This window comes from Poecilia reticulata, linkage group LG23 (genome assembly GCF_000633615.1).
Source record: "Poecilia reticulata strain Guanapo linkage group LG23, Guppy_female_1.0+MT, whole genome shotgun sequence".
Classification (NCBI taxonomy): Eukaryota; Metazoa; Chordata; class Actinopteri; order Cyprinodontiformes; family Poeciliidae; genus Poecilia; species Poecilia reticulata.
In genome coordinates, this window is record NC_024353.1 from 6,473,509 (window position 1) to 6,498,035 (window position 24,527).

At 43.2% G+C, this 24,527-nt stretch overlaps 1 protein-coding gene across 2 annotated transcripts in view; it reads right to left on the reverse strand.

Moving 5' to 3' along the window:
• The window catches only part of LOC103459315 (thyrotropin-releasing hormone-degrading ectoenzyme), a 159,000-nt gene extending 135,267 nt beyond the window's left edge, over nt 1–23,733 (reverse strand). Inside the window, exons 1-2 of one of the 2 annotated variants that reach the window (XM_008400786.2) lie at nt 20,739–23,731; nt 11,529–11,773 (exon numbers count right to left, since the gene is read on the reverse strand). In XM_008400786.2, the coding sequence (XP_008399008.1) occupies nt 11,529–11,773; nt 20,739–21,233 (740 nt within the window). In that variant the 5' untranslated portion in view covers nt 21,234–23,731. Of the gene's footprint in view, nt 1–11,528; nt 11,774–20,738 lie in introns of both variants that reach the window. The other variant, XM_017302844.1, reaches the window with a different exon arrangement.
• Between the last annotated feature and the right edge of the window lie 794 nt (nt 23,734–24,527).

Genomic DNA, 24,527 nt, shown 5'->3' on the forward strand with positions numbered 1-24,527 from the left:
GCAGCAGCAGCAGCAGCAGCAGCAGCAGCCCCCTTCCTCTGTGACTCTCCCCCCAGCTGCAGCAGTAATCCAGTGCTGGATGAGTGGATGTGGATCAATACTGACCTCTCCACTCTGCAGCGCGGCTGTCAGAGAGCAGTCAGCCCAACATGGCCGCCAGCTGAGGCAGCTTCTCAACACCAACCGTCCCCGAGTGTCTCTGGACCCACACGCTGCAGGACGGTTCCACAGGCCCCCACAGTCCCACTGGAGGGCTCCCCCTCTGAGTGGGAACCCACTCTGCAGAGTCACTTCACAACTCAGGAACGTCCCGACTATAAAAACTAAAAAAACACAAGCAGGACATTTGATTTCTGGAGATGATTTGGTGAGATGGACCGTTTCCTTCTTCTCAACTCCTCTGGGGTCAAAGGTCAGGTATTATTTGGGCTTTTGAGAGTCCAATAAGCTCCTCCGAGCTAGAAAAACACCTTGTTGCCATGGATACGCATCATAGCTCCTTCAATGAATCAATGGCCCAACCAGTTCTGCTCCTCCAGCAGTTTGACGCTGTTGGGTATCATGACTCTCTCTCTCTCTCCAGATTTACTTTGTTTGTTTGTTCATTTCTGATTTGACAGTTTGCTCGAGTTTTTCCAGAAAGTTTTTTTTTTTTCCCCCCTTTCTGTGGTGTTGAAGCAGAATCTCCTCGAAAAATCAGCGACTGTGAATGTTCACCTTCACTTGCTCCTTCCAGGCCTTCGTGTTCTCCAGGAGTCGTCGAGCAGCAACAATCCAGCTGAAGTGCACTTATGGTAAATATTTCCCTGTAAGAGAAAATGGCTGCCATTACAGCAGCTTTAAAGTGCAGCTCACGGTGAAGAGCGCGGCGATACGGAGCCTCATTCTGCGATTCCAACCACCAAACCAGGAGATCCGGCTTTAAGAAGCAGAAAGACGAGCGACGCACCAGCTTTCTGTGCTTTTTTAAAGTTATAATTAAGCGTCTGTGTTGATGAATGAGGAGCCAGCAGCTTCATCAACACATCACCAATCTCAGAAAATAAAAGCCAGTGTGTAGATCCATCACACAGTGAAAGGTTTCAACTTTCATTTCAGGTCATCAGAGTTCTGCCTCACAGAATGAAAACCCAAAATTCAACATCTTAGATCATCAGAATACGATGAAAACGTTAAATCTGCTGATTAAAACACCTGGAAAGGTTTCCTGAGTGACCGTCTCTGTCTGGGTCAGAGGTCACGGACAGCCTGACGCAGTCATAAAACGTCCTAAAGAGTCTGGCTGTTCACAAAGTGATGCATCAAAGATACTCATAGAAAGTTGAGTGGAAGGAAGCAGAGAAGTTTTCCAGACTAACGTGCGATCAAAACGTTCATTTTTATTGATCTGATGTGAAGTTCTGATGGGTTTTCATTCTGAGGATCAACTGAATTAAAGCCTGAAATATTTCACTCTACCTGTCATAGATCTATAGTATAGAGCTTAATGTCCTGAAATGTTGCACTTTTTCATGATATCCAGATTGTTGGAGCTGCCTTGCAGTGAAACAGGGAAGGTGACCTCCTGACCCTGGTGCTCTTCATCATTCAGGCTGCATGTTGCTGCTCGTCTTCATCTTCAGCAGTCGGTTTGCTGGTTTCGTCCCAGCAGGACGCCGCTCTGCCGCTGCAGCTAAACTCCAACATGCGGCGTTACGATGCAGATTCCTGCTGCAGTTTCACACTGCAGTTAAAGTTCAGTCAGATCCTCATTTCCTTCCACAAAGAAACTCGGATGCATTAATTAGTTTTTGCACCTCGTGGGTAATTTTCCTCCGAATAAATGGGCGCTAATTTGGAAGATTATTCCGTTGTCTCCTGGTGCAACATTAATTATAGTTCCAGGGATGGAAATCTGCTCTCTCGGAACCACTCGGATGAATCTGGCAGTTGGCCCTGCACCGGCACGCTGACAGTTTTTAGTCATCCTCGTTTTAATTGGTCCCTCCTTTGACCGTCTTCATCTCGCTCACCGCCTTTCTGCTGCCAGGACGCCCATTTTAAAGCTAAAGCCTGTTAGAAATACCAGTTATTTATTCCTACATGTTTTTAAAGTTTCAGCTTAGCAGAACATTCTCCCTGCCTCCAGAATAAATCAGTGAAAGTTGTTGCTCTAAATGCCGACAGAACTTTTAATTGGTAAACAGCAAATGCTGCAGATTTTTAGAGAACTATAAGATTTAATATCCGTTAATTATCCTGGTTTATTGTTCCAGTAACTTACTGCTGTTGCTTTACAATCCCCTCCGGTTAAAACTCAATTTATGTTCCATTAAAGACATTTAGCAGCGGAATCAAGCAATGAAATATGGAATAGAGGTTTATTTCTGAAAGTCTATAAACGGAGTTTGAGTATGTTTTAGTTTGAAGATGAAACTGGTTTGGTGTTTGCGTCCATCCACCTGAAGTCAGCAGCCGACCTCAACAGCTGCAGGTTAGCAGGCGATCGTTTCTTTGGGTTCTCAAGGTTTTGGAGATGAACTACTGGATCCTGTTGATGTGTAAACTCTGTCTTTAACCTTCCTTTGGTCGTAGTGCAAAGCTCAGAAGAGCAGCAGATGTAACTGGATGGACAGCGGGGAAGCAATGGGGTTGTTCCGTCAGACCGTCAGTGCCCGTAACAGCACACACAAAGTGGAGAACTGCACGCGGGTCGACGCCGCTGGACTGACCACTGGGTAAAAAGCTTGTTGGGTCCAAATGAGTCCGTCTCTAAAGACAACGGGAGCAGAACACAGAAAACCAAACAAGATGCAAAGTTGTGCTAATCTATTTAAATTCCATCTTTTCCTGTTGAGAAAAGAAAACAATCTGCAGATGTTCATTAGACTGTAACAAGCGCAGAGCAACCAGATCAACTACCAGTTTTAATCCAAATCCGTCACAGGAAACAGGAAGGTGTAAAGTATCTGTGCAGGATTAGCTCAGGCGACGGTGATTCACAAAACCTCTGATCGGATGACTGGTTGGTGCATCTCCAGTTAGAACAGGTTTCAACTGGTTTCCAGTTCAGAGCCAGTCTCTCTGATGGTTCCAGTTTAGAACAGCTGAGTGACGGAGCGTCGTGACCTTCAGTGAATCAAACAGAATCTGACTGAACTCCAGATCCAGTCCCAGATTTCTGTGAAGCTGACGAATCAGCAGCAGCGCCGCATCGCATCGCGCCGCCGCGGTCGTTTCAATGTGACGGCTCCCAATCGCAATTTGATATGTTGCTTAAAGCGATCAGTGTGTCCACTGTGTGTGTGTGTGTGTGTGTGTGTGTGTGATAACACAGCGCTGACTCAGCAGCTTCTTCACATCTCTGATTGTGAACAAGTGCGTTCATTCGATCTCGGCAGGAAGTGATGTCATATCCACTTCTCCACTCGCGTTCAGATTAAGCAGAGTATCACTTCATGAATGTGTGTGTGTGTGTGTGTGTGTGTTTGCCAGTCAATCAGGATTATTGTTAGAACAGGCGTTACCGTGGCAGCAGGATGTCACATCATGTGTGTGTGTGTGTGTCAGGCTCATCCTCCTCCTCTCTAATAGATCCTCTCTTTATCTCGTCCCTCTCAGGCTCCCTCCATTCTCTCCCTCCGCCTGCCTCTCTGTTTATTATTCGTCTCTTCCTCCTCCTCCTCTTCCTCACCTCTCCACAGCTCCTTTCAATTTGCTTCTCTGCATCCGTTTATCCTTCCCTCCTCCCTCCTTCTCATTTTCAGATTTCCTTCCCTTCGTCTTCATGCACTCCATCGTTTGAGTGTAATCCCTCCTCTTCATCACTCCGACTCCTCTTCTCTTCTTTCTCATCAGGTTTTTTCTTCTTCACCTCCGTTGAGGATTTACTTCTTTTTTCACCTTCGCCTGTCTTCACTCGTTCCCTCCTCCTCCTCCTCTTCCCTTTGACAATCCATTCATTTTTATTTATTTTACACATTTTCTTCCCAGTCCTCCTCATCCTTTTCCCTCATTTCCACTCATCTTTTTCACTCCTCTTCTTCTCTGGACCGTTTTTCTTCCACAGGTTTGTTAGAAAAGACGAACATGAAGAAGGTTTTCCCGTTTCAGTTCCACTTCTTTCCGTTTCTGGTCCGTACCACAGATTCTCTGTGTACGGGACTTTGACTAGGCCTTGTTTTTTGCAAGTCTTTGAACATACAGTCATAGACATTCATATCAGAATGGCCTAGTTAAAGTCCAGACTTGAATCCAACAGAGAATCTCTGAGATTAGACGAGTCTCTAATGAGAATGTTCATCCTGTAGTCAGTCTGAGCTGAAACAACCCAAAAATGCAGGCCACACTTTTCAGATTTCACTTCAGGAAAATCCATTTAAACAGAAAAACCTGCAGCGGATCTGGAGAGAAAACTGGAAGCGGATTTAAACTCTGATCAAATTGTGTAAAGACGTTTGTTCTCTTCCTCCTCTCAGCCCGGCGGAGCAGAAAGGAACAAACTTTAGAGGATTTCTCCCTGAGGAACGCTGCGGCTGCAGGGGGCGGAGCCACCGCCACTTCCTGCTCCGATCCCCTTCTTCTCAGGCCGGAGGATGAAGGTGAGGATGAGGATGCTGTGAGGAATTGAATTAAGTTTCATTTCATGGCCAATTTCAGGCAGGATCAATTCTGCCTAACCAAGCGCAGTTATGGACATCGTTTAGCGTGTGGGAGAAATTTCTGGGAAATTAGTCTGACGATCCGGCCAGGAAGACTCCGGGACCGTCGTGTTCTTCCTGCCAACGCGGCGCTGCTGCTGCTGCTGGGCGAAAGTTTTAAACCGCTCTTCATCCCTGGAGTTCCTCCAGTCTGGAGGAGAACATGAACTTTGACCTGTCCTAAAATCATCACCATCCACCGAGTGTTCAAAGTAGGAATTTTATAAAATAGGTCGTCTTAATGCACTTTAAATCACATTTATCGTCTCTGATCATCTCTGGTTCTCCAGCTTGATGCCTAAACACCGAGGAGTTTAAAGGAGAAACTGATAGAAGTATTTATATCTGGAACAAAATCTCCAGAGAGTCAGTAAATCTTTCCCAAACCGTTTCGAGCAGAGAGTAAACGGTTCTATATTCCATCTCTACAGTCTCTCATTAACATCAGTTTTATGGGCAGAAACACAACAAGGTTCCCCGTTTAGTGTGTAAAAACTAAAAATGTGACCGAGTTCATTTTTAATACCTTAAAATCTATGTAATTAATCAAAATTAATGCAGTAGAATCCCATTCATTAACTTGTTGCTTTAATTATTAATTATTCTCAACCACAGCTTTAATCTGTGATGTAACTGAGGTTTTTCTCCTTACTGTCACCAAGTGCTGCTTAAAAGCAACTGCTGGCTTTTTAAATGTCTTCAGAGGAGCATTTTCTTTAAATCACTAAATTCAAAACCACCTGGAGCCAGAATGCTCCAAACTGAATTAAAGTAAAGGTTCCTGCTCAGCTACAGGGAGAAGAACTGAGCAGAACTAAACTGGTTTAACTCTTTCATTCTCCTCCATCAGCCTCACAAGTATTTAAACTCAGTCTGGGGTTTAGCGGAGCTCCACATATTAAGCTAATCTCACAGAGGGTTAGCGTTAGCTGCATCAAGCTAATCCTGAAGCTAACACACGTCTCAGCACTGCAGTCCCAGAACACACAGGAAGTTCTCCAGAAAAATTAAGATTTAAAACTGGATTTTCCAACAGTTCCAGTAAAATACAGAAGGATCCCGTTTCTATAGCAACAAATCAATAAATGTTTTCTGTTTTGAGAACTGGAATAATTTTAATAACCAAGATTATGAACAAATGATGAATTTCACAGGTTTACAAATGGAAACGTTTAGAGGAAATGAGATATTTCAGCTAAATTTATTTTCTTCTACATAAATATTATTTCGTTGAGGCTGAAAAGTGTTCTGATCATCGATTGGATCATGAACCATCCAATCAATGATCAGATTCTTAGAACTAATTAATGCCTGGGCTGCAGAGCTTCAGGTAAAACAGCTGGAAACCAAAGATCAGGTCAGAACCTGAACCTTCAGAGCCACATAAAGACGTTACAAAGTCGGCCTTCCATCAGCTGACAAACATGTTCACCATTAGGGACCAACGTCACAGAAAGATCTAGAGAAACTCACCCATGTTTTTATCTTTAGTCGCATTAATTTCTGCAACAGCCTCTTCACAGGTCTGACTAAAAAGTCAGAGAATACACTATAAAATATTTCTGTTAGTTTGTAAGTTGTTAGTCTGGTCTGCATCCCCAGAACCAGACAGAGAAACAGCATTCAGATTCTATGCTCCACAAATCTGGAACAAACTTCCAGAAAACTGAAAAACAGCTGAAACACTGAGTTCCTGTAAATCAAGTCGCCTTTGACTCAAAATAACTGATAAATCAACATGTTTTCTGCACTTAGCCACTGAAATGTTATGTTTTATTTTACTTCTAACCATGTGAAACATTTTTAATTATCTTGTTGCTGAAAATGTGCCACACAAATAAAATTGCCTTTTTTTTTCTATCTATATTTTTAATAACTGCAGAGCATTGGAGCCACTGGGAACAAAAATTATCTCAAAATTTTACATTTTTTCCTCAGAATTTCATCTTTTATACCAAAAGTTGAAGGAATGATAGTCAGTATATTTACTCTTTTTTTCCCCAGTGGCACTAATTGCCTTCTGTAACAAATACACAAATGATCAGTTTTTTTTAATAACTATACAGCATCATTTTCATATGCTGTAAATTTGACTTTAGTGTCCAAACTTATTCTTATTTTGTGTTTCTACATTCTTACCTTGGCGTGAATATGCATGCAACAGGAAGTTATTCACCACATAATGAATCAGAAAATCATTTTCCTGTTTCTGGTCAGTTACCAGAAATGTTTCGATTGTTTCAAGATGGCGGCTAGAAAACAGCAGCGTGAGCCAGGGGAGCTTCAGAGAGCATTAATCATCAGCTTCCCTGGGATAAATTAGGATTCTGGCTTCCCATATTTTCCCAGATTAACTCCAACAAATCCGTCCAGCTGCTGCTGCTGCTCTCTCAGCATCGCCGTGTGTTAGAAAAATCTTTATTCTGCTGGTGTAAACCGGCACTGCGCGGCTCAGAAAAGGCCGTTTGTCTTTCATACGACATTAAACCAATCAGGTTGCGCGCGGAGCGGACAGTGGGCAGGTTTCCCCTCAGAAGCTGCGTTTAACTTTAACTAGCCGCTCGTTGTGTTGTGATCGAGCCGCGCTGGTGCAGCAGCTGCCACATCGATCCCACATCGATCCCAACACACCACGCTGCCGGGGAACATGGGAAAACACACACACACACACACAGGAGGGATCTGATTGGTGCAGAGTTTCAGTTCAGTGTGTGCCAGAACGTCTGGCAGAAAGGAAATCAGGCCTGATTTCATTTTTCTAACAAACTGCTGCTTTAAAAAAAAAAAAAAAAACCATGGCAACCGGGACACGAACTAAGATAAAACCAGCTTTTACATCACCTCATTACATCCTCCCTCTTTGTTCACATCAACGCCTGCAGGCGACAGAAACATGATAAAGAAAAAACATGTTAGACAGTTCATGTCATCCTGACCTGCAGATCTGGTCAATCATCAGAAATTAAATTCATCTGCTCAGCAGCGAAACATTTTTATATTCCTGGACGTTTTCACACCGACTGAGAAACATCAGCGGTTTCCTTCATTTACTCTACGGCAGTGGTGTCAAACTCATTTTTATTTTGGGCCGAATCAAAAATCTGAATGTTCTTAAAGGGCCGGTTGCACCAGAATCTATTGATAAAACCAATAAAACTGTTAAAATATCAATAAATAGCTGTTCCTCTGGGATTTGTGATTATTTTAGTGTTTATTTTTGCAATCAAAATGACAGATTTTGTGGTGAATATTAAGAAATATTTGTAATCATTATTTTTTTTACAATATTTACGCTAATGTATGATGTCAAATGTGACTATCACTCGTCGTATCAGTTACGGATTCAACGTTTTTGACCAATTCTGAGAAAATTAGCAGTAAAATCAGGAAAAAATGTGGAAATTTGTTGATTTTGTGTGATTTTTGCAGATTTGTGAAAAACTGGAAGGACTTATTGGTGTAATTTGGAGTCCAGAGGGCCACATAAAAAGCTGCGGCGGGCCAGATTTGGCCCCCGGGCCTTGAGTTTGACACCTGTGCTCTACGGTGTAGAAGAGGAATGGAAGACCAACAGACACAACAGTCACAATGAGAACGATTCCTAACGTAAAAAACTAAGGATAAATAAACACAGAGACTCTCTGGTTTCATTTTAAATCAGTCAGACACAAACGCACCTGAATAAACTTTGTTTTAATCCAAACAGGTAGAAATGAAAAGCAAAGGTAGTTTGTAATCCAACAGAAAAAATAAAAATTACATTATTCTAATCTTTGGATCAAAGAATACGGAGATAATTTCCTGCCAAAATGTTGTAAATAAAACTGTATGGAGTTTAAACTGATCTCCAATCACATACGGAACAATCCGGAACTACGGAAAGTTTCTCCCAAAAGTCAATAAAGTATTTACTCCCCTATGGAAACAGGGGGCGCCACCGAGACAACTGCCAATAACATCTATAGGAGAATTTCCAAAAACTACAGTAAAATCTGGTTCCAGTTCATGAATGTGAGAGCAGAGCGGTTCATATGAAGGAGGGACACTTTGTTTGTAAAATAAGTTTTATCTGTGTGGAACATTATGGCAGGAAATTAACTCCATACAAAACTCTCAGACTTTTATCAAACTTAAGGAAAAGGCATTAAATATGTTGAGTGATGCATTTACAGAACAAGAAATGTTGGACTTTTTAATTTAAAAAGGATTTAACAGAATTTATTTTTTGTTTTTTGACATGTCAAGTTAGTTGGCAAAAAACAAAAATTAAAACTTTACCTTGCATTATAAGGACAAGGTAACAAGTCTATTACTGGTTTATAACGACCTGCTCAAGCTTCACTAAACGTCTTTTGTTGTTAAGCTGTGAGGATAGTTCAGGTTCTTCCAAAATAAAAGCACTTCCTGTTTGATTATTCTTGTATTTTTCAACATATATATTTTTTAGATTATAGAGATTCTTATGAGACTGAAACATTTGTTGTAAAGTAGTTTGTTTTATTAAAATGTGACAGAATGAGAACATGTTGCTCATGTTTTATTTGGGACGTAAATATTAATAGCATCTGATTTAATGAAGGAATAAAGATTTTTACTGCAACTTCTTTCTTTTTAAGTTCCATTCATTACAAATCAATAAAGTAAACTAATGGGATAAATATTGTGTTTTATTCCCTGGAGGTTTGCAACACATTGAAATGTTCTGACTGTTGATGATAATGGTTTTAAAATGATAACCTGCAGCGCTGCTGCAGCAGCAGCTCAGGAAGGCGACGCAGCACGAAGCTGAAGCGATAATTTCACCTATTAGAGGAAAAAACACAACCTGTGAAGACAGCAAGTTCCTCTGAAGTTTCCTTAAGCGTCAATAACCGTCTGCTGCTGATGTTTGCTGTTAGTCCTATCAGACGGGTTCTGATTGCTGTGATCGGACCGGGTCGGCCTGCTGCCTGTTTAATGCCCGATCACGTTACAGTAGAGACGGAAGAGTGACGGATCAGAACGACGACGGTTAACGTTGGACGGTCCTGCTCCGGTTCTGATCCGGTCCCGTTCTTCCGCTCTGCTGAACAGAACCCCATCAGCTGCTGTCTGACTGGAGCAAACAAGCAGCAGCTTCTTGGCAGGTACAGGCCTCCGACTCATTAGCACTAATTAGCACATTACTGAGCTAAAAAAAACATGGCTGCTCCAGCACCATAAATCCAACTTACAATGAATGTTTTCATCACTTTCAGCTGGAAACTCAACTGGACGGCTGGTCATTTGTGTTTTTTACAGCTTTCCATAAAACTAGCAGGACACCAGTTACATCCATGATAAAAACTGAGAAAAGGATTAAAGAAAAAAAATAAAACTTTCAAGTAAAAAATAAATCAGAGCAGAACGAAGATGAAAGCTGCAGAAGAGGTCAATGCAGAACCACAGAAGAAGAGATCACAGCTCAAATTTCAGTAAAAAAAAATTCAGATTTATCTGGAGAGAAGGACTGGAGACCAAACAAACCGGCACCATGTGGAGGAGCAGAGTGCACCGCAGCGTTCAGCCTGCAGAGGGCAGCAGGTCCCAACCACCAGCACCACTTTAACACCAGAGATCATGCAAACCTCACTTTTATCCACATAAACAGTTTAACTGTGTTACAGTTGAAACGTTCAGCTTGTTGCACAAAGCAATTAAATTATTCACTTGATAAATTAAGTGAAATAAAAATCTACAGCTCCCATCAGAGACTGTAATGTCACAGTTAAGTTAAGCTTTTAAATTTAAACGGTTTCTTTTCCCATCAGATTGTCAGGAGAATTTTAGAAAATATCGCCAAGAAGAAAATGTGAATTACGTGTTTGGAATGAATCAACCTTTAAAGCTCAATTTCCTCAGATGTTGACGCCACGATTGGCTGAAATAAACAGGAAGTAGAAGTTACGAGCTAGCATGAACTAGCATGGATCAGACCTCAGGGTTTTTCAGCGTTTCATGGCTCTGGTTAGAGTCACTATGTCAGAACTTATTGAGGAAATAAGTTTGTCTAATCTTTAGAACACAAACTGGTTTTCAGTAAACCCAAAAAGCACCTAAAGCGAGCGTAATGTACATCCTTCAAAATGTACATACAATAAAGATAAGTTGATGGGAACACGGCGAGTGGATGTGGATGTTTTCAGGTCTCAGGCTTCTGGTTGTCCGTCAGTAAACTACCTCACTGACAAACTCCAGAGTTAGCAGCTGCTTACAGGAAAGCGGCTGCCAGGTTTGTGTTGCATTGTGGGATGCGGTAAACTAACTAAAATAAGGTTTAGAGGACGGAGCACCAAACTCATCACCTTTATCTGCAGATTACAGTAAAACAGTCAGTAAATAATCTCAAGTCTGCTGCTGAGTCACAGCCCAGCTACGAGCAGCAGATGATTCAGTGATGCGTCTGAGGCGTCAGCTGCAGAATCCCCACAAAACTAACACATTTTAGATCAGAAACCCAAACCAACAGCCAATCAGGAGCCTGGAAACTGGATTCAAGCCAATTAGCTGTTTGGGTACAGAGCGCACACACACACACACACACACACACACACACACACACACACACACACACACACACACATGCATCAGCTCAAAGCCGGTTTCCCTTTGGGGACCAGACCTGACTTAGAAACAACACAAGGGCTTCTGGGAATTTCATAAAGAGGGAGTGAGAGTGTGTGTGGTCTGACTGCTGCAACACACACATTATGGTGTGTGAGAGTTAATCAATGTCGTGGGTGTGAGGCTGTGACCTTTTCTAGTTGAGCCACCTGCTGCTGTGTGTGTGTGTGTGTGTGTGTGTGTGTGTGTGTGTGTGTGTGTGTGTACCGTCTCTCTCGCTGCAGGGTATAGGAGCTCCTGAAGAATCCCAGCAGCTCGTCCTCGATGGCGGCGTCGAAGCTGACGTTGAGCCGGTACATCCTGCCGGGCTTCAGCTCGCGGTGCAGAACCACCACGTACATCTGATTGGCCGGGAAGGGGAAGTGGCGGTGGACGCGCATGACTCCGCCCCCTGGCCTGTTGGCGGGCCGGCCGCCGGCGCCGCTCTCGGCTGCCACGGAAACCCGGTCCACCTGGACAGCGGAGGAGGTTTGGAGTTCATCGTCTGTCAAACATCCTTCATGTGTAACTTTTCTAACACAGGAGAGTTAGAAAACATCTTAAAGAACAAAACTAAACTTTAAAAATCATCAGCGGTTTATGTTGTGAAATAAAACGCTCAAGGAATAAACTGTTTAATTTCCTCACTGATTCAAACATTTCAATCTGTGATATTTCAGATCAACTCAGACATGAAACCTGCTGAACGCAACCAAACATGGCATTTTACCCCAAAACTAAATAAAAATAGTTTCATTTCCACCTTTAAAGCAGAAAACTGCATTTCATTTCATATTAAAACTTAAGTTACTGTCTGATTTGTCCCGACTTCAGCACGACAAACTACATTTTGTTGGTTTTGAAGATGAAAATAATAATAAAAGCAACAGCTACAGATCATGAATGCATTATATTTTAAATATCTATAATAAAATGGAAATAATGTGCAACGTTTTTGTTTCTTCATCTGATTTAAAATAAACAGCATGTCTGTTTGGTGATTCCCAGAACAGCGCCCTCTGTTGTTTGAATAAACAACGACAAACTGCAACATTACCAACCATTTAATCTCCCAGCTGCTCCTCTGACTGGCGGACATGTTGCTGAATTCATTGACAGATTTCCACAAATAGCAGCAGAAGGGAAAAGTTGTGCCTTTGTTAACTCAACCTGACCATAAGATGAAGAAACAGAAGCGGTGAGAGCGAGCAGAGAACCGCCTGTGACCGCCGCGCAGCGCCGCGCCGCGCGGCCGCGCCGCCTCATTACAGGCCCAAAGCCTCACAGGTGCTCTCACTTGTCCCGGCTGATTAGACCGCAGCTCAGGTTCAAGCTGACTGGGGATTGGATGGTAATTAAATGAAATGTCACCAAACTCGGAGCACGAAGGAGAAAAAAAATCATCAAAGCAAAGCAGGAGCAAAGTCACTAACAAGATGGAGGAGAGAAGCGGCTCTCCCACTCAGTCCTGAGCGGTTTAATCAGCGGCGGAGGGCGAACCGGGCTCCGCGGGTCAGCTCGGTGGGCGGAGCAGGACCCAACACTTCACACACAAAAAACGAAACTGCTTCTCTTCAAGTGTGAGATGATGCAACAAGAACAAGGAGCTGCTTTCTAAAAGTAATCAGCTGCTGGGTTTAAAGTGTGTTCCTGACCGGAGCAGTCAGTCCGTCATTGAAGCGTTTTCTGCCTTCAGCCACTTACCGCATCTAGCTAACAGTAGAAGGAGCCGCCGTCTGGTTAAAAACCCCAAAAGTTTTTATTTTAACCATATCGGCTCACATAATATTGATTCTCATTTACTTATCGATTGAATTTATTTCCTAAATCGATGTTAAAAAGTAAAAAAAATCTGATGTCCGTCGGCGTCCATTTTGAAACTACGCCGAACGTCGTGACGTCGCCACGCAGACGCCACTGGAGCGTACGCATGCGCGGAAAGCACCACAACAAAGAGGAAACTGCAAAAATGGAAGATATATTCAACCGCCCCGTCCTCGTTGAAGGCAAATATTTAGTGAAATTTTGTGTTTTTACTTGAGAATAAGCTCAGCATGAGGTTTACAGTGTGGAAGGTTTGCAAAATGAAGACTGAACATTTCGGGAATACCGCAAATATGCTGAGTCAAGATGCGCCGTGATTGGTCAGAAGTTTGTTGCCATACTTTACGTAGAAATGAGCTCAGACAGCGACGTAAACATTTCCGGTTGAATCTGGTTTTTATACAACTACAATCATGTCCACAGACATCATTTATCTACGACGGCATATTAGGGCCATTGTTCATAGGAAAAAGGACATTTTCAACTTTTCCATCAAAAAACTCAGAAGTTGTGTGACTAATTTACAAATTTTTAGAAAAAAAACATGAACATTTCTGAGTTTCAAAAGTTAAACATTTTATATTAAAATATGCAAATAGAACAAAAAAAATTTTTAAATAAGAAAGTAAAAATGTTATTGCCTAAAATGCAATATCAGCATTGCTTTTGTGAATGCTTGAATCTTTGTAGCAAAGGATTCATCTGCAGCTGAAATATATTTATTATTTATTTACAAAACAATTCCCCCTTTTTTTCTAAATGTAAAATGTACATATTTTGTACAGTTTTGGCTTAATTACTGCTCTAAAGGTTATTAACAAAAAGAAGCAGCACGCAATTAATGATAAATCAGTTACTATTTACTACTACTATAACCGATTACTAAAGTCATCCATCCATCCATTTTCTAACACCCTTGTCCCTCAGTGGGGTCAGGAGCTGCTGCTGCCTCTCCAGCCAACGTACCGGGTGAGAGGCGGGGTCACCTGGACAGGTCGCCAGTCTGTCGCAGGGCAACACAGAGACACACAGGACACACAACCATGCACACACACACACACTCACACCTAGGGGCAATTTAGACAGACCAATCAACCCGACAGTCATGTTTTTGGACTGTGGGAGGAAACCGGAGTACCTGGAGAAAACCCACCATGCACAGGGAGAACATGCAAACTCCATGCAGAAAGACTGGGACCGGGAATCGAACCCAGAACCTTCTTGCTGCAAGGCAACAGCTCTACCAACTGCGCCACTGTGCAGCCCCCGACTACTAAATTAGTTTGGTTATTTCAATAATCGATTCATTACAACTAATCTAGTTCACCATTTTAGTCCTATAAGGTACTAAAAGACGCACGCCACACTTTTCAGAGTCATATTTATGAAGTAAAAGGAACGTGCTTCCAGATTCTGCTCCACTTTGAATTCGATCCTTTCCTGCATTTCCTCCTGAAATCCGCGGCTGGTTCACTCCGAGCTCTGAAGGTAAACAGAGAAACAAAGCCGAGCCTGGTTTTACTCGCTGCGTACTCTCCGTCTGACCTTCCTACCGAAATACTCCTGCACTGCTAATATTTACTTAAGACTGGCCCAGTTACGGCGCTCCCTGGAGCCCAAACAGAACATAAAACGACGCAGATGTGGTTCTGAAAGCCGACAGATGGAAGGATCAAACCTCAACCACTTATCAGCCAGTAATGAAGCCCACATTAACGAACTGGTGTTACTGGGACTGGCTCTTCCCAACCCCTGGATCCAATTAGAGGAAGAGTGCTGCTTGGTCCCGCAGCGCGGTGCGTTCAGGAATGGGTCGATGAGGGCAGAGGCGCTGCTGACACGGAGAGGAAACGTTGGGATTAAACGGATTTGTTTCAGGCTTTTCTGCTGAGTCAGCAGCTCCGAGGCGCCTTCAAACGCCTCAAATTGCTTTTTAATTTGGCCAGACTCTCGGAGACGCTCCCCGCTGGAAACATGGTCACGTTTCTGGACACAACTCTTTATTATCCTGGCTGTAAAAACCTGGAGCTGCTGGTAAAGAGCCACTGAGGACGGCTTGGTGCGATTCAGTCAGGATGGGAGACGCCGTGGGGAGCCTGGCGCTTCAAAACTCAAAAATATTCAATAAGTTACAGAGACTATCTTCATCACTCCTTTAGTTCTTGCTTTTAATCAGGAAGACTTAAACGCTTTTGACGGATTTTTATTTCAATTTCAGTTTGATCCTCGTCTCTCCATGTTGACATATTGAAACGGCTTGGAAGTGAAGGACACAGGAAGGGTCACTGCAAAAAGAATCTGACGTTTTTTCTCAGAATTCAGATTTATTTATTTTTTCCCCATCAAAGTTCAGAATTTAATCACAGAATTCTAAGATTCAATCCTGGATTTGGAGAAGAAAAAAACGGAGAAAACGTCAGAATTCTTAGAAAAGCCAGAATTCAGAGAAAAATAATTGAGAAAAAAGACAGAATTTTGAGAATTAATGTCAAAATTCTGAGAAAAAGAATTCTGAAAGATTTTTTTTATTTTAATTTTTTTTGCGGTGGCACTAATTCCCTTACAAAGGGGACAAAAGAATAAATATCAGCCTTAAATTACCTGACTATCTGCAGATGCATCACAATTTTTTTTAATTTTATTTCTTTCGGGATCAGTGAAGTATTTTTGGATTTGAACACCTTCTTTTGTCCAAAAAGAGGAGGAAATAAATCCAGATTGATCCATAATCAATGAGTCTGTTTCTCCCAGCCTGATACAAGGAGAAACAGGAACAACTGGACATGAGCTCTGATCAATCAGCTCTTTCTGTTTCACTGTAGCGGCTCACAGCCAAAGTAAAGATCCCGTCATGATTTTATGAGTTCAGACGCTTTGAAAACTATCAGATACGATTTAGTTCCACATGTTTTCAGAGGCAAAGAACTGAATCAGACAGTCATGAAGAAGTCGGGATATGGGTCACATCAGGGCTGGACGAAACGGCTGACAAACTTATCACGATAAAAGTGTTTCATGTCAGCAAAAATCAATTTTAAAAAATTAAATATTTTAAAATACTGCCTGTTTTATCCACAGTTTTTCTCTTCACGTCAGTTTGTTTTTCATTTGTAAGCAGTTATGAGGCAAAACCTTAAACTGCTGCTGCGCCAGTTACTGAACAGGTTGTTGCTAGGCAACCGAAGTTGGGGGGGTACTTGAAACTGCTTGTTACCCAGCAGGTTGTTGCTAGGCAACCAAAGAATAAGTGAGTTGGTTGATTCCACCAACCTTGGGGTGGAGCGGCTTAAGGCTTCCCTCTGCCTACATCTCCCAGAATGCTGTGCGGTTCTGGGTTGGAATTCAATAAATACTCGATATTTTGAATATTCTGTTGGGCATATTAATCATTGATATTGATGAACTGATATCGTTTCTGATTTGTTGTCCAGCCCTATGTTATGATCGTAGCCTAAGCTAACAGATTTGCTAACGGATCCCAAAGATTTAGCTGGTTGATGGGATTCAGAATAAACTGAATAAAAGTATCTGACAGAAAATATGAATTGGGTTTCTCTATTTGGATGTCACTTGGTGCACATTCAGCCAGTGGTATTATGGGATGGCTTTGATCAAGGTTGATTCGTGGCCCAAGTTCAACTGAGAATCTGTGAAAACATCAATCAACCGAGAGCAGAAGAAGAAAAAAAGCAGCGCTGGCTGTCAGGTTGTCGTGCTCCAGCAGCCTTTGGTTTCAGACTCCTGTCACTGAAAACTCTCCATCCTAAATAGATTTGGTTTGCGATCACAGGAGCGCGTACGTTGACATTCCTGTCGGCCTCCGTTTGAATAATAATAAATCTGACGGCTCCGTCTGACCCGGTAATGAACCGCGGCCCGGCTGTAATGGAAAAACGATAAAAACGCTGCTTTAGGAATCAGCCAAGGTTAGAGCGGTGAAGTCGCTTCCCAGCAGCCTCTCTGCACTTTCACCGTCCTGTCAGATCAGCTGACCAATCAATACGCACGTTAAGACGGGCCGGGTGTTAAAACGCCAGCGCCGGGGATCCGTGATTTAAAGGGCCGGAGCGTCCCAGCGTCCCGGCCAGAGGACGGCAGGGACGCGACCGGAGGAAGCAGAAATTAGAGCGGAAAGAGGCGCCGCTTGTTCATCATCATTGACATGAGCTGAACCACCGGCTGCCTGCAGGGCTTTCCTTTCATTTTAAAAAGGTCAGCAGAAACGTCTCCGCCTTTTTCCCTGGAATCGCTCGAAAATCCAAAGATTTCAACATTTTTCTCCTCCTCCTCCACCAGCTGCTGCTGCTATATTTACACTTTTGTTTTTGTTTTTTTTGCTTTCACTTGACGGCCATTTACCTTTTCAGACTGCATTAAGTGTGAGGACACCTTAGGACGGCTGCCTGGTGCCCAGCAACAGCCATTAATTCACCCGCAGCCGGACACAAACACCAGGCAGGCCGCAGGGCTCCTAATTGGCCTCGGTCCAAATTAGACACTTTTATCCATCTCTCACATTAGCCCAGATGAGCGCTGTGAAAAATCACGTTTCTCCCAGGCGCTCTCCTGCCATCCCACTTCGGGCTGAAGCAGCAACTTTGGCAGCTAATTAGCCTCGTTGGAGGAATCTGGGAGGCCGAAAGTGGGAATAGGGTTTCTTTGTTTGGGGTTTTCTTCCAGACATCTGGCTGGAAACACACTCTTGTTTGGAAAAGCATCTTAAGGAAATGCTTATGAAGGCTTCAGCTGCTGTTTTAGCTCAGCTTCATTTAAAATGCATGAATACACTCAGAAGTCGCAGCATTTTATGATGCAAATCTGGAACTAAAGTAATGTTTAAGTTTGGCTTTAACTGACAAATACCAGGGTTTTGTTCACGTCTGGTTGATTCAGGTCACCAATGATGACCATCCATCTGTGCACATCCTTCCTGCTGGTCCAAATGGGTCAGAACAATGTCCTCATATTGCCACAAAAATTCTACTTCATTAGGTAGACCTTGCTAGTAGCAGCAGCTACCAAAAGATGGGGACAATGTAAACATTGAAGAGAATCTATTGTGCTTTCTTTTAAAACAAGCTAGAACATCTCAAATCAAAATGGTTCTGAGATAATGAGGTTTTAATCTGCTCACTTCTGCTCTCCTTTCAGAATGAAACATTTTAGGGTTCGGTCACTTTTATGCAAATAAGCTCCTACTGGCCACACCCCCTTCCTAAACGTTTACTCACTTTATACACATGAAAATAGTTGCAGGAAGCGATTTCTGGATAGCACTTTGAGCTGCTTTTAGTATGAAGGTTGCTTTATAATTCTGATTGATTATTTATCAAACTATTCTGTTTTTTAAATAAATACTCTTCTATGTGTGGACAAAGTCTAACAATGATGTGGGCGGAGCTACGGTTGGGTTGCTAGGTAACAGCACAGTGTTACCTAGCAACACTGCGCTAGGTGCAACAAGCCTCCAGATTCGTGTCGTTTTCTACGTGACAAACCTGAACAGTTTATTCTGACAGCTTATTCAACAATCCAACTTTTAGGCGAGTAGCAGAAATAACAGCGTTGACGTGGATTTGGTCAGGACATAAATAAACAGAGACAAATGAGGTGGCAAAGGACTAAATGATGATTTAATTGATATGCTAACTGTTGAATGAAGCAAAATATGATGAATGAAGAGGAACAAGTTCATGTTTGAGACGTGAACTTCAGCATGATTTGGTGGTGAACCATAAACAGGAATTCCTTGTTTTTTTTAACCTGAATGAACATTAAGATGTTGGTCCCATTATAACCTGAACAGGAATCAGTTCTGACTGGGAAGGTTTTCACAGAATGAGGTCACTGGTCTGGTTCAGAAATGTCTCCAACATGATTTCCACTGAATATTTCACAGAAGAGCTGATCACTTGGATGGAACGACCCATTCAGGGGATTGTAGAAAGATATAGAAAGAGTTAAAACGTGTTTTTTTCACTGAAAATGTTGAATCATTCCAGTCAATCCAGTCAATAAAATACAGCTAAAGTGTCAAAAATGGTGGCAGGCAAAACCAAAACTTTCTCAGGATGGATGAAAAATGCTAAATTAGCTCCAAATACAGTGGTTTAAAATACATAAACGAGGTTTGTTGTAATTGACTTTAACTTTCCCTTTTCATTCAGAATAATTTACATTTTTGTTTGAATTTCTGAGGCAGATTTTTAACCCGCCATGTAATGGAAGAGTGTCTGCAGCCTCTGGACGCTGTTTGCTTTGGAAAATAAATACAGTTCTGAATCAATTCATGCCGTCATAAATGCTGCAACCTGCTGCTGTAAACGGGAGCGTAGGAGACGGATGAACACATCCAATGAATATTTATTCTGCTGGGGAGTTCAGCATCAAAAAAAGGGAAGACATCAAAGCCATTTCCAAGTATAAAAATGATAAAGTTTTCATAAACAAATGTACAATTAGAATTTCAAGATTCATTGCAAAAGAGGGATGTGAAGTTTATTACAAGACAATTCAACTGTTAGGATTCAAGACAAGTTACCAAAGTTATAACGGCTCCAAATTTTACTCAGTAAAGTCAGGATTTATTGGACCATTGTGGTTCTCGGATCTACATAAGTTCACCATCTCTGTGCCAAGTCACATCTGGACATTTGAGGCGTTGAGCCTTGTGACGTCATGCTCTTCAGGAAGGACCCCACTCCGCCATGACGGACGTCAAAACAAACCAGATGCACGTTAACAGCTAAAGCTAGTCAAAAACAGACAGTATGTAGCCCAATGTTTCACTGTAAAAATGGTGTAAAGTTACTGCACGGTCTGCTGCACAAGCCATGAAGGTCAGTTTCTAAGCTATTTCCAAATTTTCTAAAAACTGATTTTCTCTGAGCAACATGCATATTGGAAAAAAATCACAGTTACTCTGTTCAATGTAAACCAGACGTTTTATGTTAAACCTTTTAATAAGGAGGCTTCGATCGTAAGAACTGGTATTCGGATTTTTGGAGCGAACACGAGAAGATTAACATAATGTTGCATTATGGAGATGGTTAATCGTTGGTAACCATGGAGAAAATGTCACACCATCATGTAGCCTAGAAAAAAACGGGTTAGCATCTAGACTTTTGGATGCTTAACTTTGCGCCGGACGTGAGGCAAACAGCATTTATGGTATAAATCATGTGGCGTGAATTAAGACAAAATCTCCAATTTTATCAAATCAACAAACATGTAAGAAGGGAGAAGTTATGGATAAGTTTCCAAGCTAGCTATTTTAAACTTTTGTAAAAACAAATTAGCTTAACTGCAACAAGTTGGGAAAAATAACTTCGCTGCCTTCAATACTCTCTGTCGCCATGGCGCCTCAATGTGATTTGGTGATAGTTGCAAAGGGTGAATAAAACCAAAATTATAAGCTTTAAGACTGAATGTAAGGTTTTAACACAGACTCATCAGGTTAAAAGTGCTCTTAAATCTACCTGGATTGGGTTTGAGGAAGCTCAAGATGTTTTCAGGAGTTTACTCTGCACCAGACGTTCTCCCATAAGCTGAGTTGTTGCAGACACAAAGTTTGCTAACCTCCCATGAGATTAGAGGAAATTCAGGCCAACTTACCTCGAGGCGGTCAGCGTGCAGCACGATGAACCTGGTGGCGTTGACGCACTCCAGCTCGATGCTGACCTCTCCAGAGAAGGTGAAGTTGTCCATGTAGACGGCGAGCCGCAGGTCGTAGTGCCGCGGCCTCACTGACCCCGGAAGCCGGGAGTTTTTCCACGGCTGGACCACCTCTTCATCCCCTCTGTCTCCCATCCTCTCCCCTCTGCTCCCGTTGAGTCTTCCCGACCCTCCGGACCCTCTGGAACCCGCCTCCCCTCTGCCTCCACCGCGATCCCGTCCACCGCAGTCATCGAAGCGGACGCTGAGCGTCACGGCCACCGCCGTCACGATTATGAGGGTGATGATGGACAAGGCGAAGCCCAGAACCAGACGCTTGTGCACCGTGATGTGGCGCTCTGTGGTTCGAGGCCGGACCACCACCGACTCCGCCCACTGGTCGGAGAGGCCGCGGCCGTTCCGCATGGCGCCGGGGCTGCTGTCGTTGAGTCCCATTGAGCATTAAACGTTCCTATGGAAACCAGTTCAGAAAATCATTCATCTACGCTCCGATCAGACTGGTGATGATTTGATGGGTGATTGAGCTGCTTGCTAATGGTACGACCTCTGACCTAACTGTCGGACGGTGATAGACGTCCTTCAGTACTGAAGCCTTCTTACATTTCAGACCATAAACCTGACAAGCCAGGATGGATGAGATGGTCGTGTGCGTTTTGGTTTTGCGGCGAGAAGAAAATCAATGCCTCATGGCTCGATTTCTCCTGTACAGGACACCGAGAGGGAGAAAGACGATGAGGAGGAGGAAGAAGAGGAGGTATTCTGTTGAGAATGTGGATATCCAGCGAGAACACCATCCATAGAGTCTCACAGGAAACCAGCTGCCGAAGCTAAATTAGAAACCTCCACCGGAAAAATACTCAGTTTTCCTGAGTTTCTTTTTTGCAGAAGTTGCATCAAAACAACAGAAAGGATAAAAGAGTTCAGCTGAGTTTTACACGTCCGACATGAGAGACCATCAACCAAAGCCTCACCATACGCAGGAGACCCAAAGCTTCGGCTTATTGTCCGCAGGTGGCTGTAAAGTTAATTTGCTCAGAGTTAAAGCTCCTCCAGACCTGCAGTAAAGCATAAATAAAGCCCATTCGGACCCTCTTGGGTTTAAAACGATGACACAGCTGGAGATTAAAACGCCTTCCTGAACATTAAGGTCAGCGTGGAGCTGTTGAGTCAAGACTTTTAAATTAGATCAAAATCTCATTTACTAACAGAGTTTGCGTCATAAATTCATTCTAATAGAGAAAAAAAGCTAAATTTCTTCAGGCTTTCAGTTAAATTTCTAGCGTCATTTTTGTTGGAAATTTTTTTTTAAACTACCCAGATGAGTACTTTAAGCATTGTCTGCCCTTATTAGAAATAATCAGAGCATTTAGTGCTAATATGCGGCGCTTAATAACCCTCACTGCAGGCTCTGGCTCACAGTTTCTTCTCTGGAGAGGTTTAAGTGGATAATTTACAGCCAGCATGTGGGTTTATTTCACAGAGGAGGAGACCGTTCACTCCTCCCGCCTCGTGTGGCAGATGGATTGAAATGGGATTAGGATCGATTGATAATCAGGATTAAAACTAACTGAAATGGGCTTAGAACTGATTGATAAGAGGGATTAAAACCCATTGATGAATGGGATTAAAACTGACTGATAACCAGGATTGAAAGGGTTGGACAGCAGGGGTTGACTTAGATTAAAATGGGATTAGAACTGAAGTTAAGAGACTCAAAATGTATCTATAACTGGGATTGACATTTATTGAAATTGGATTAGGGTTTATTGATAACAGATTAGATTTTGATAGGAATTTATTGAGAAAAATCTGATTCAAACTGTTTGGTTTGTTGGATTTAAATCCAGAAATAGGATTTATATTCAGGATTATTAGACCATTTGAGCTACGAATAACAGGCGAAATTAAAAAAAATTATCCTGCAACTATATTGAGGATGATTAGATCGTCACTGAGCAATAGATCAGCTGATCAGCTCAATAAAAATTTTATAATTTTAAAGAAACAATAAAATCATCGGAGAACTTCTCCCGTTTTCCCGCCGTTGGGTTCGTTCGGAAGTGTTCGGTAATTTTCGGTCCCTCCGGGGCGGCAGACCTGTCCAGTACCGGGAACATTCCCTCCCTGACACCTGCTGTGCTGCCTGCGGTTCGCCCCCTCCTCAGTCCCCGGGGGGAGGCGGAGGCCAGACGCCGGTCACCGAGGAGCCGTCCCGGGATCCGCTGGACCCGGCACAGCTCGGTGAAAGTGGTTCGGGGAAGCCGCCTGAAAAATTTTCAGACTCACGTCTGAAAATCCGTTATTGATCCGCTAAGATCGCCGTAAATCCTCCAGGGAACAGTCACCAACCCGCCGAACCGTTAAAACAGCGGAACACAATTAAGAACAAAGTATTTATTTATCCGTCACAGCGCCGGACGTCAGGTTCTGGGTGATGAACAAAAAAAAAAAAGCAGGTCCGTTATTGACCCGGAATCCAGAACGAATCCATCCAGAACCACGGCGGGTGGGTTTCCCGGTGAATCCAGAGACACCGCGTCCGTGTCAGCGGGGTGGGGGAAGGATACGGTCCGAGCCCCCTCCGGTGCTCCGGTGATAAACCGGATCCTCCTCAACTTTTTAAGCCCACAGAGAGCAGCTGCTCCGCCCTCTCTCTCTCTCTCTCTCTCTCTCTCTCTCTCTCTCTCTCTCCGCTCCCGGTGCTGATGATGATGATGGTGGTGATGGCGGTGCTGACAGTAATGACGGTGATGATGAAGCGGCTCCTGATCAGCGCCCCTCCATCCCGCCAGGAGGAGGAAGAGGAGGAGGAAGAGTTGTCATTGCTCCTGTTCAGCCGTTAGTGAGTGAGTGAGTGCGCGCGAGCTGCTGCTCCATCCGAGAGGCACGCGCTGACCGAGAGAGAGGAAGAGGAGGGAAGAGAGGGGAGTGATGCAGAGCTGCACCCACCAAACCCCGCTTAGTTGTTCCTCTGATGAAGACAACTGAAGTCTTCACACTCACGCGCGCAAACAAAGGTACAAATATACGTCACAGCATGGCGGAAGGGGATGCACTTTACCTGGGGACTTAACGTCCACAAAATTAAAGTTTTTGTTTTCTTTTTATGTGGCGTTCTGTCGAGCAGTCACCCATTTACGGAAACAAACGTGGTTCAAGATGCTGCGTTTCCTCCCCCGGTCCTGTAGAGGCGCTAAGCACGGAGTACAGGACATAAAGTCTCCACTCGAGTTCAGCGGTAAACACAAGAGAACAAGAACAAGAACAACAAAAGTCGAGCTTTGGATTATAAAACTAATGAACCAGAAGGCGAACATGTAATCCACCATTGCTGCTGCTTAGTATTAGTTTCATACTGGCAACAATCTCAGGGTGGAACCAGGTCAAAAACGGCTGAAATGATTTTAACCAAGAGCCTGAGGTGTTTTGACATCTGATAGTCCGGTAGCTTCGGTTCGATTGAGGACCAAAATTGCAACATTTGCTCCTCTTCCAGCTGCTGCGGTTCTCTTTCACACTGCATTGAATCAAATCAACCAAACCCTTCGGGGCAACATGTTCCCCTCCTCGCCTGTGGGGGCGCTGCACCTAGAACCATGGAAGGTACAACACGAAAACCTCTGAAGACACCGATCATAAATTCCTTCTTCATAAAAAGTAAACAAAAATGGTGGGGCGGTTTAGCGGTTGTAGGATTTCTCTTTAGTCTTTTGGAAAACATAACGAGTC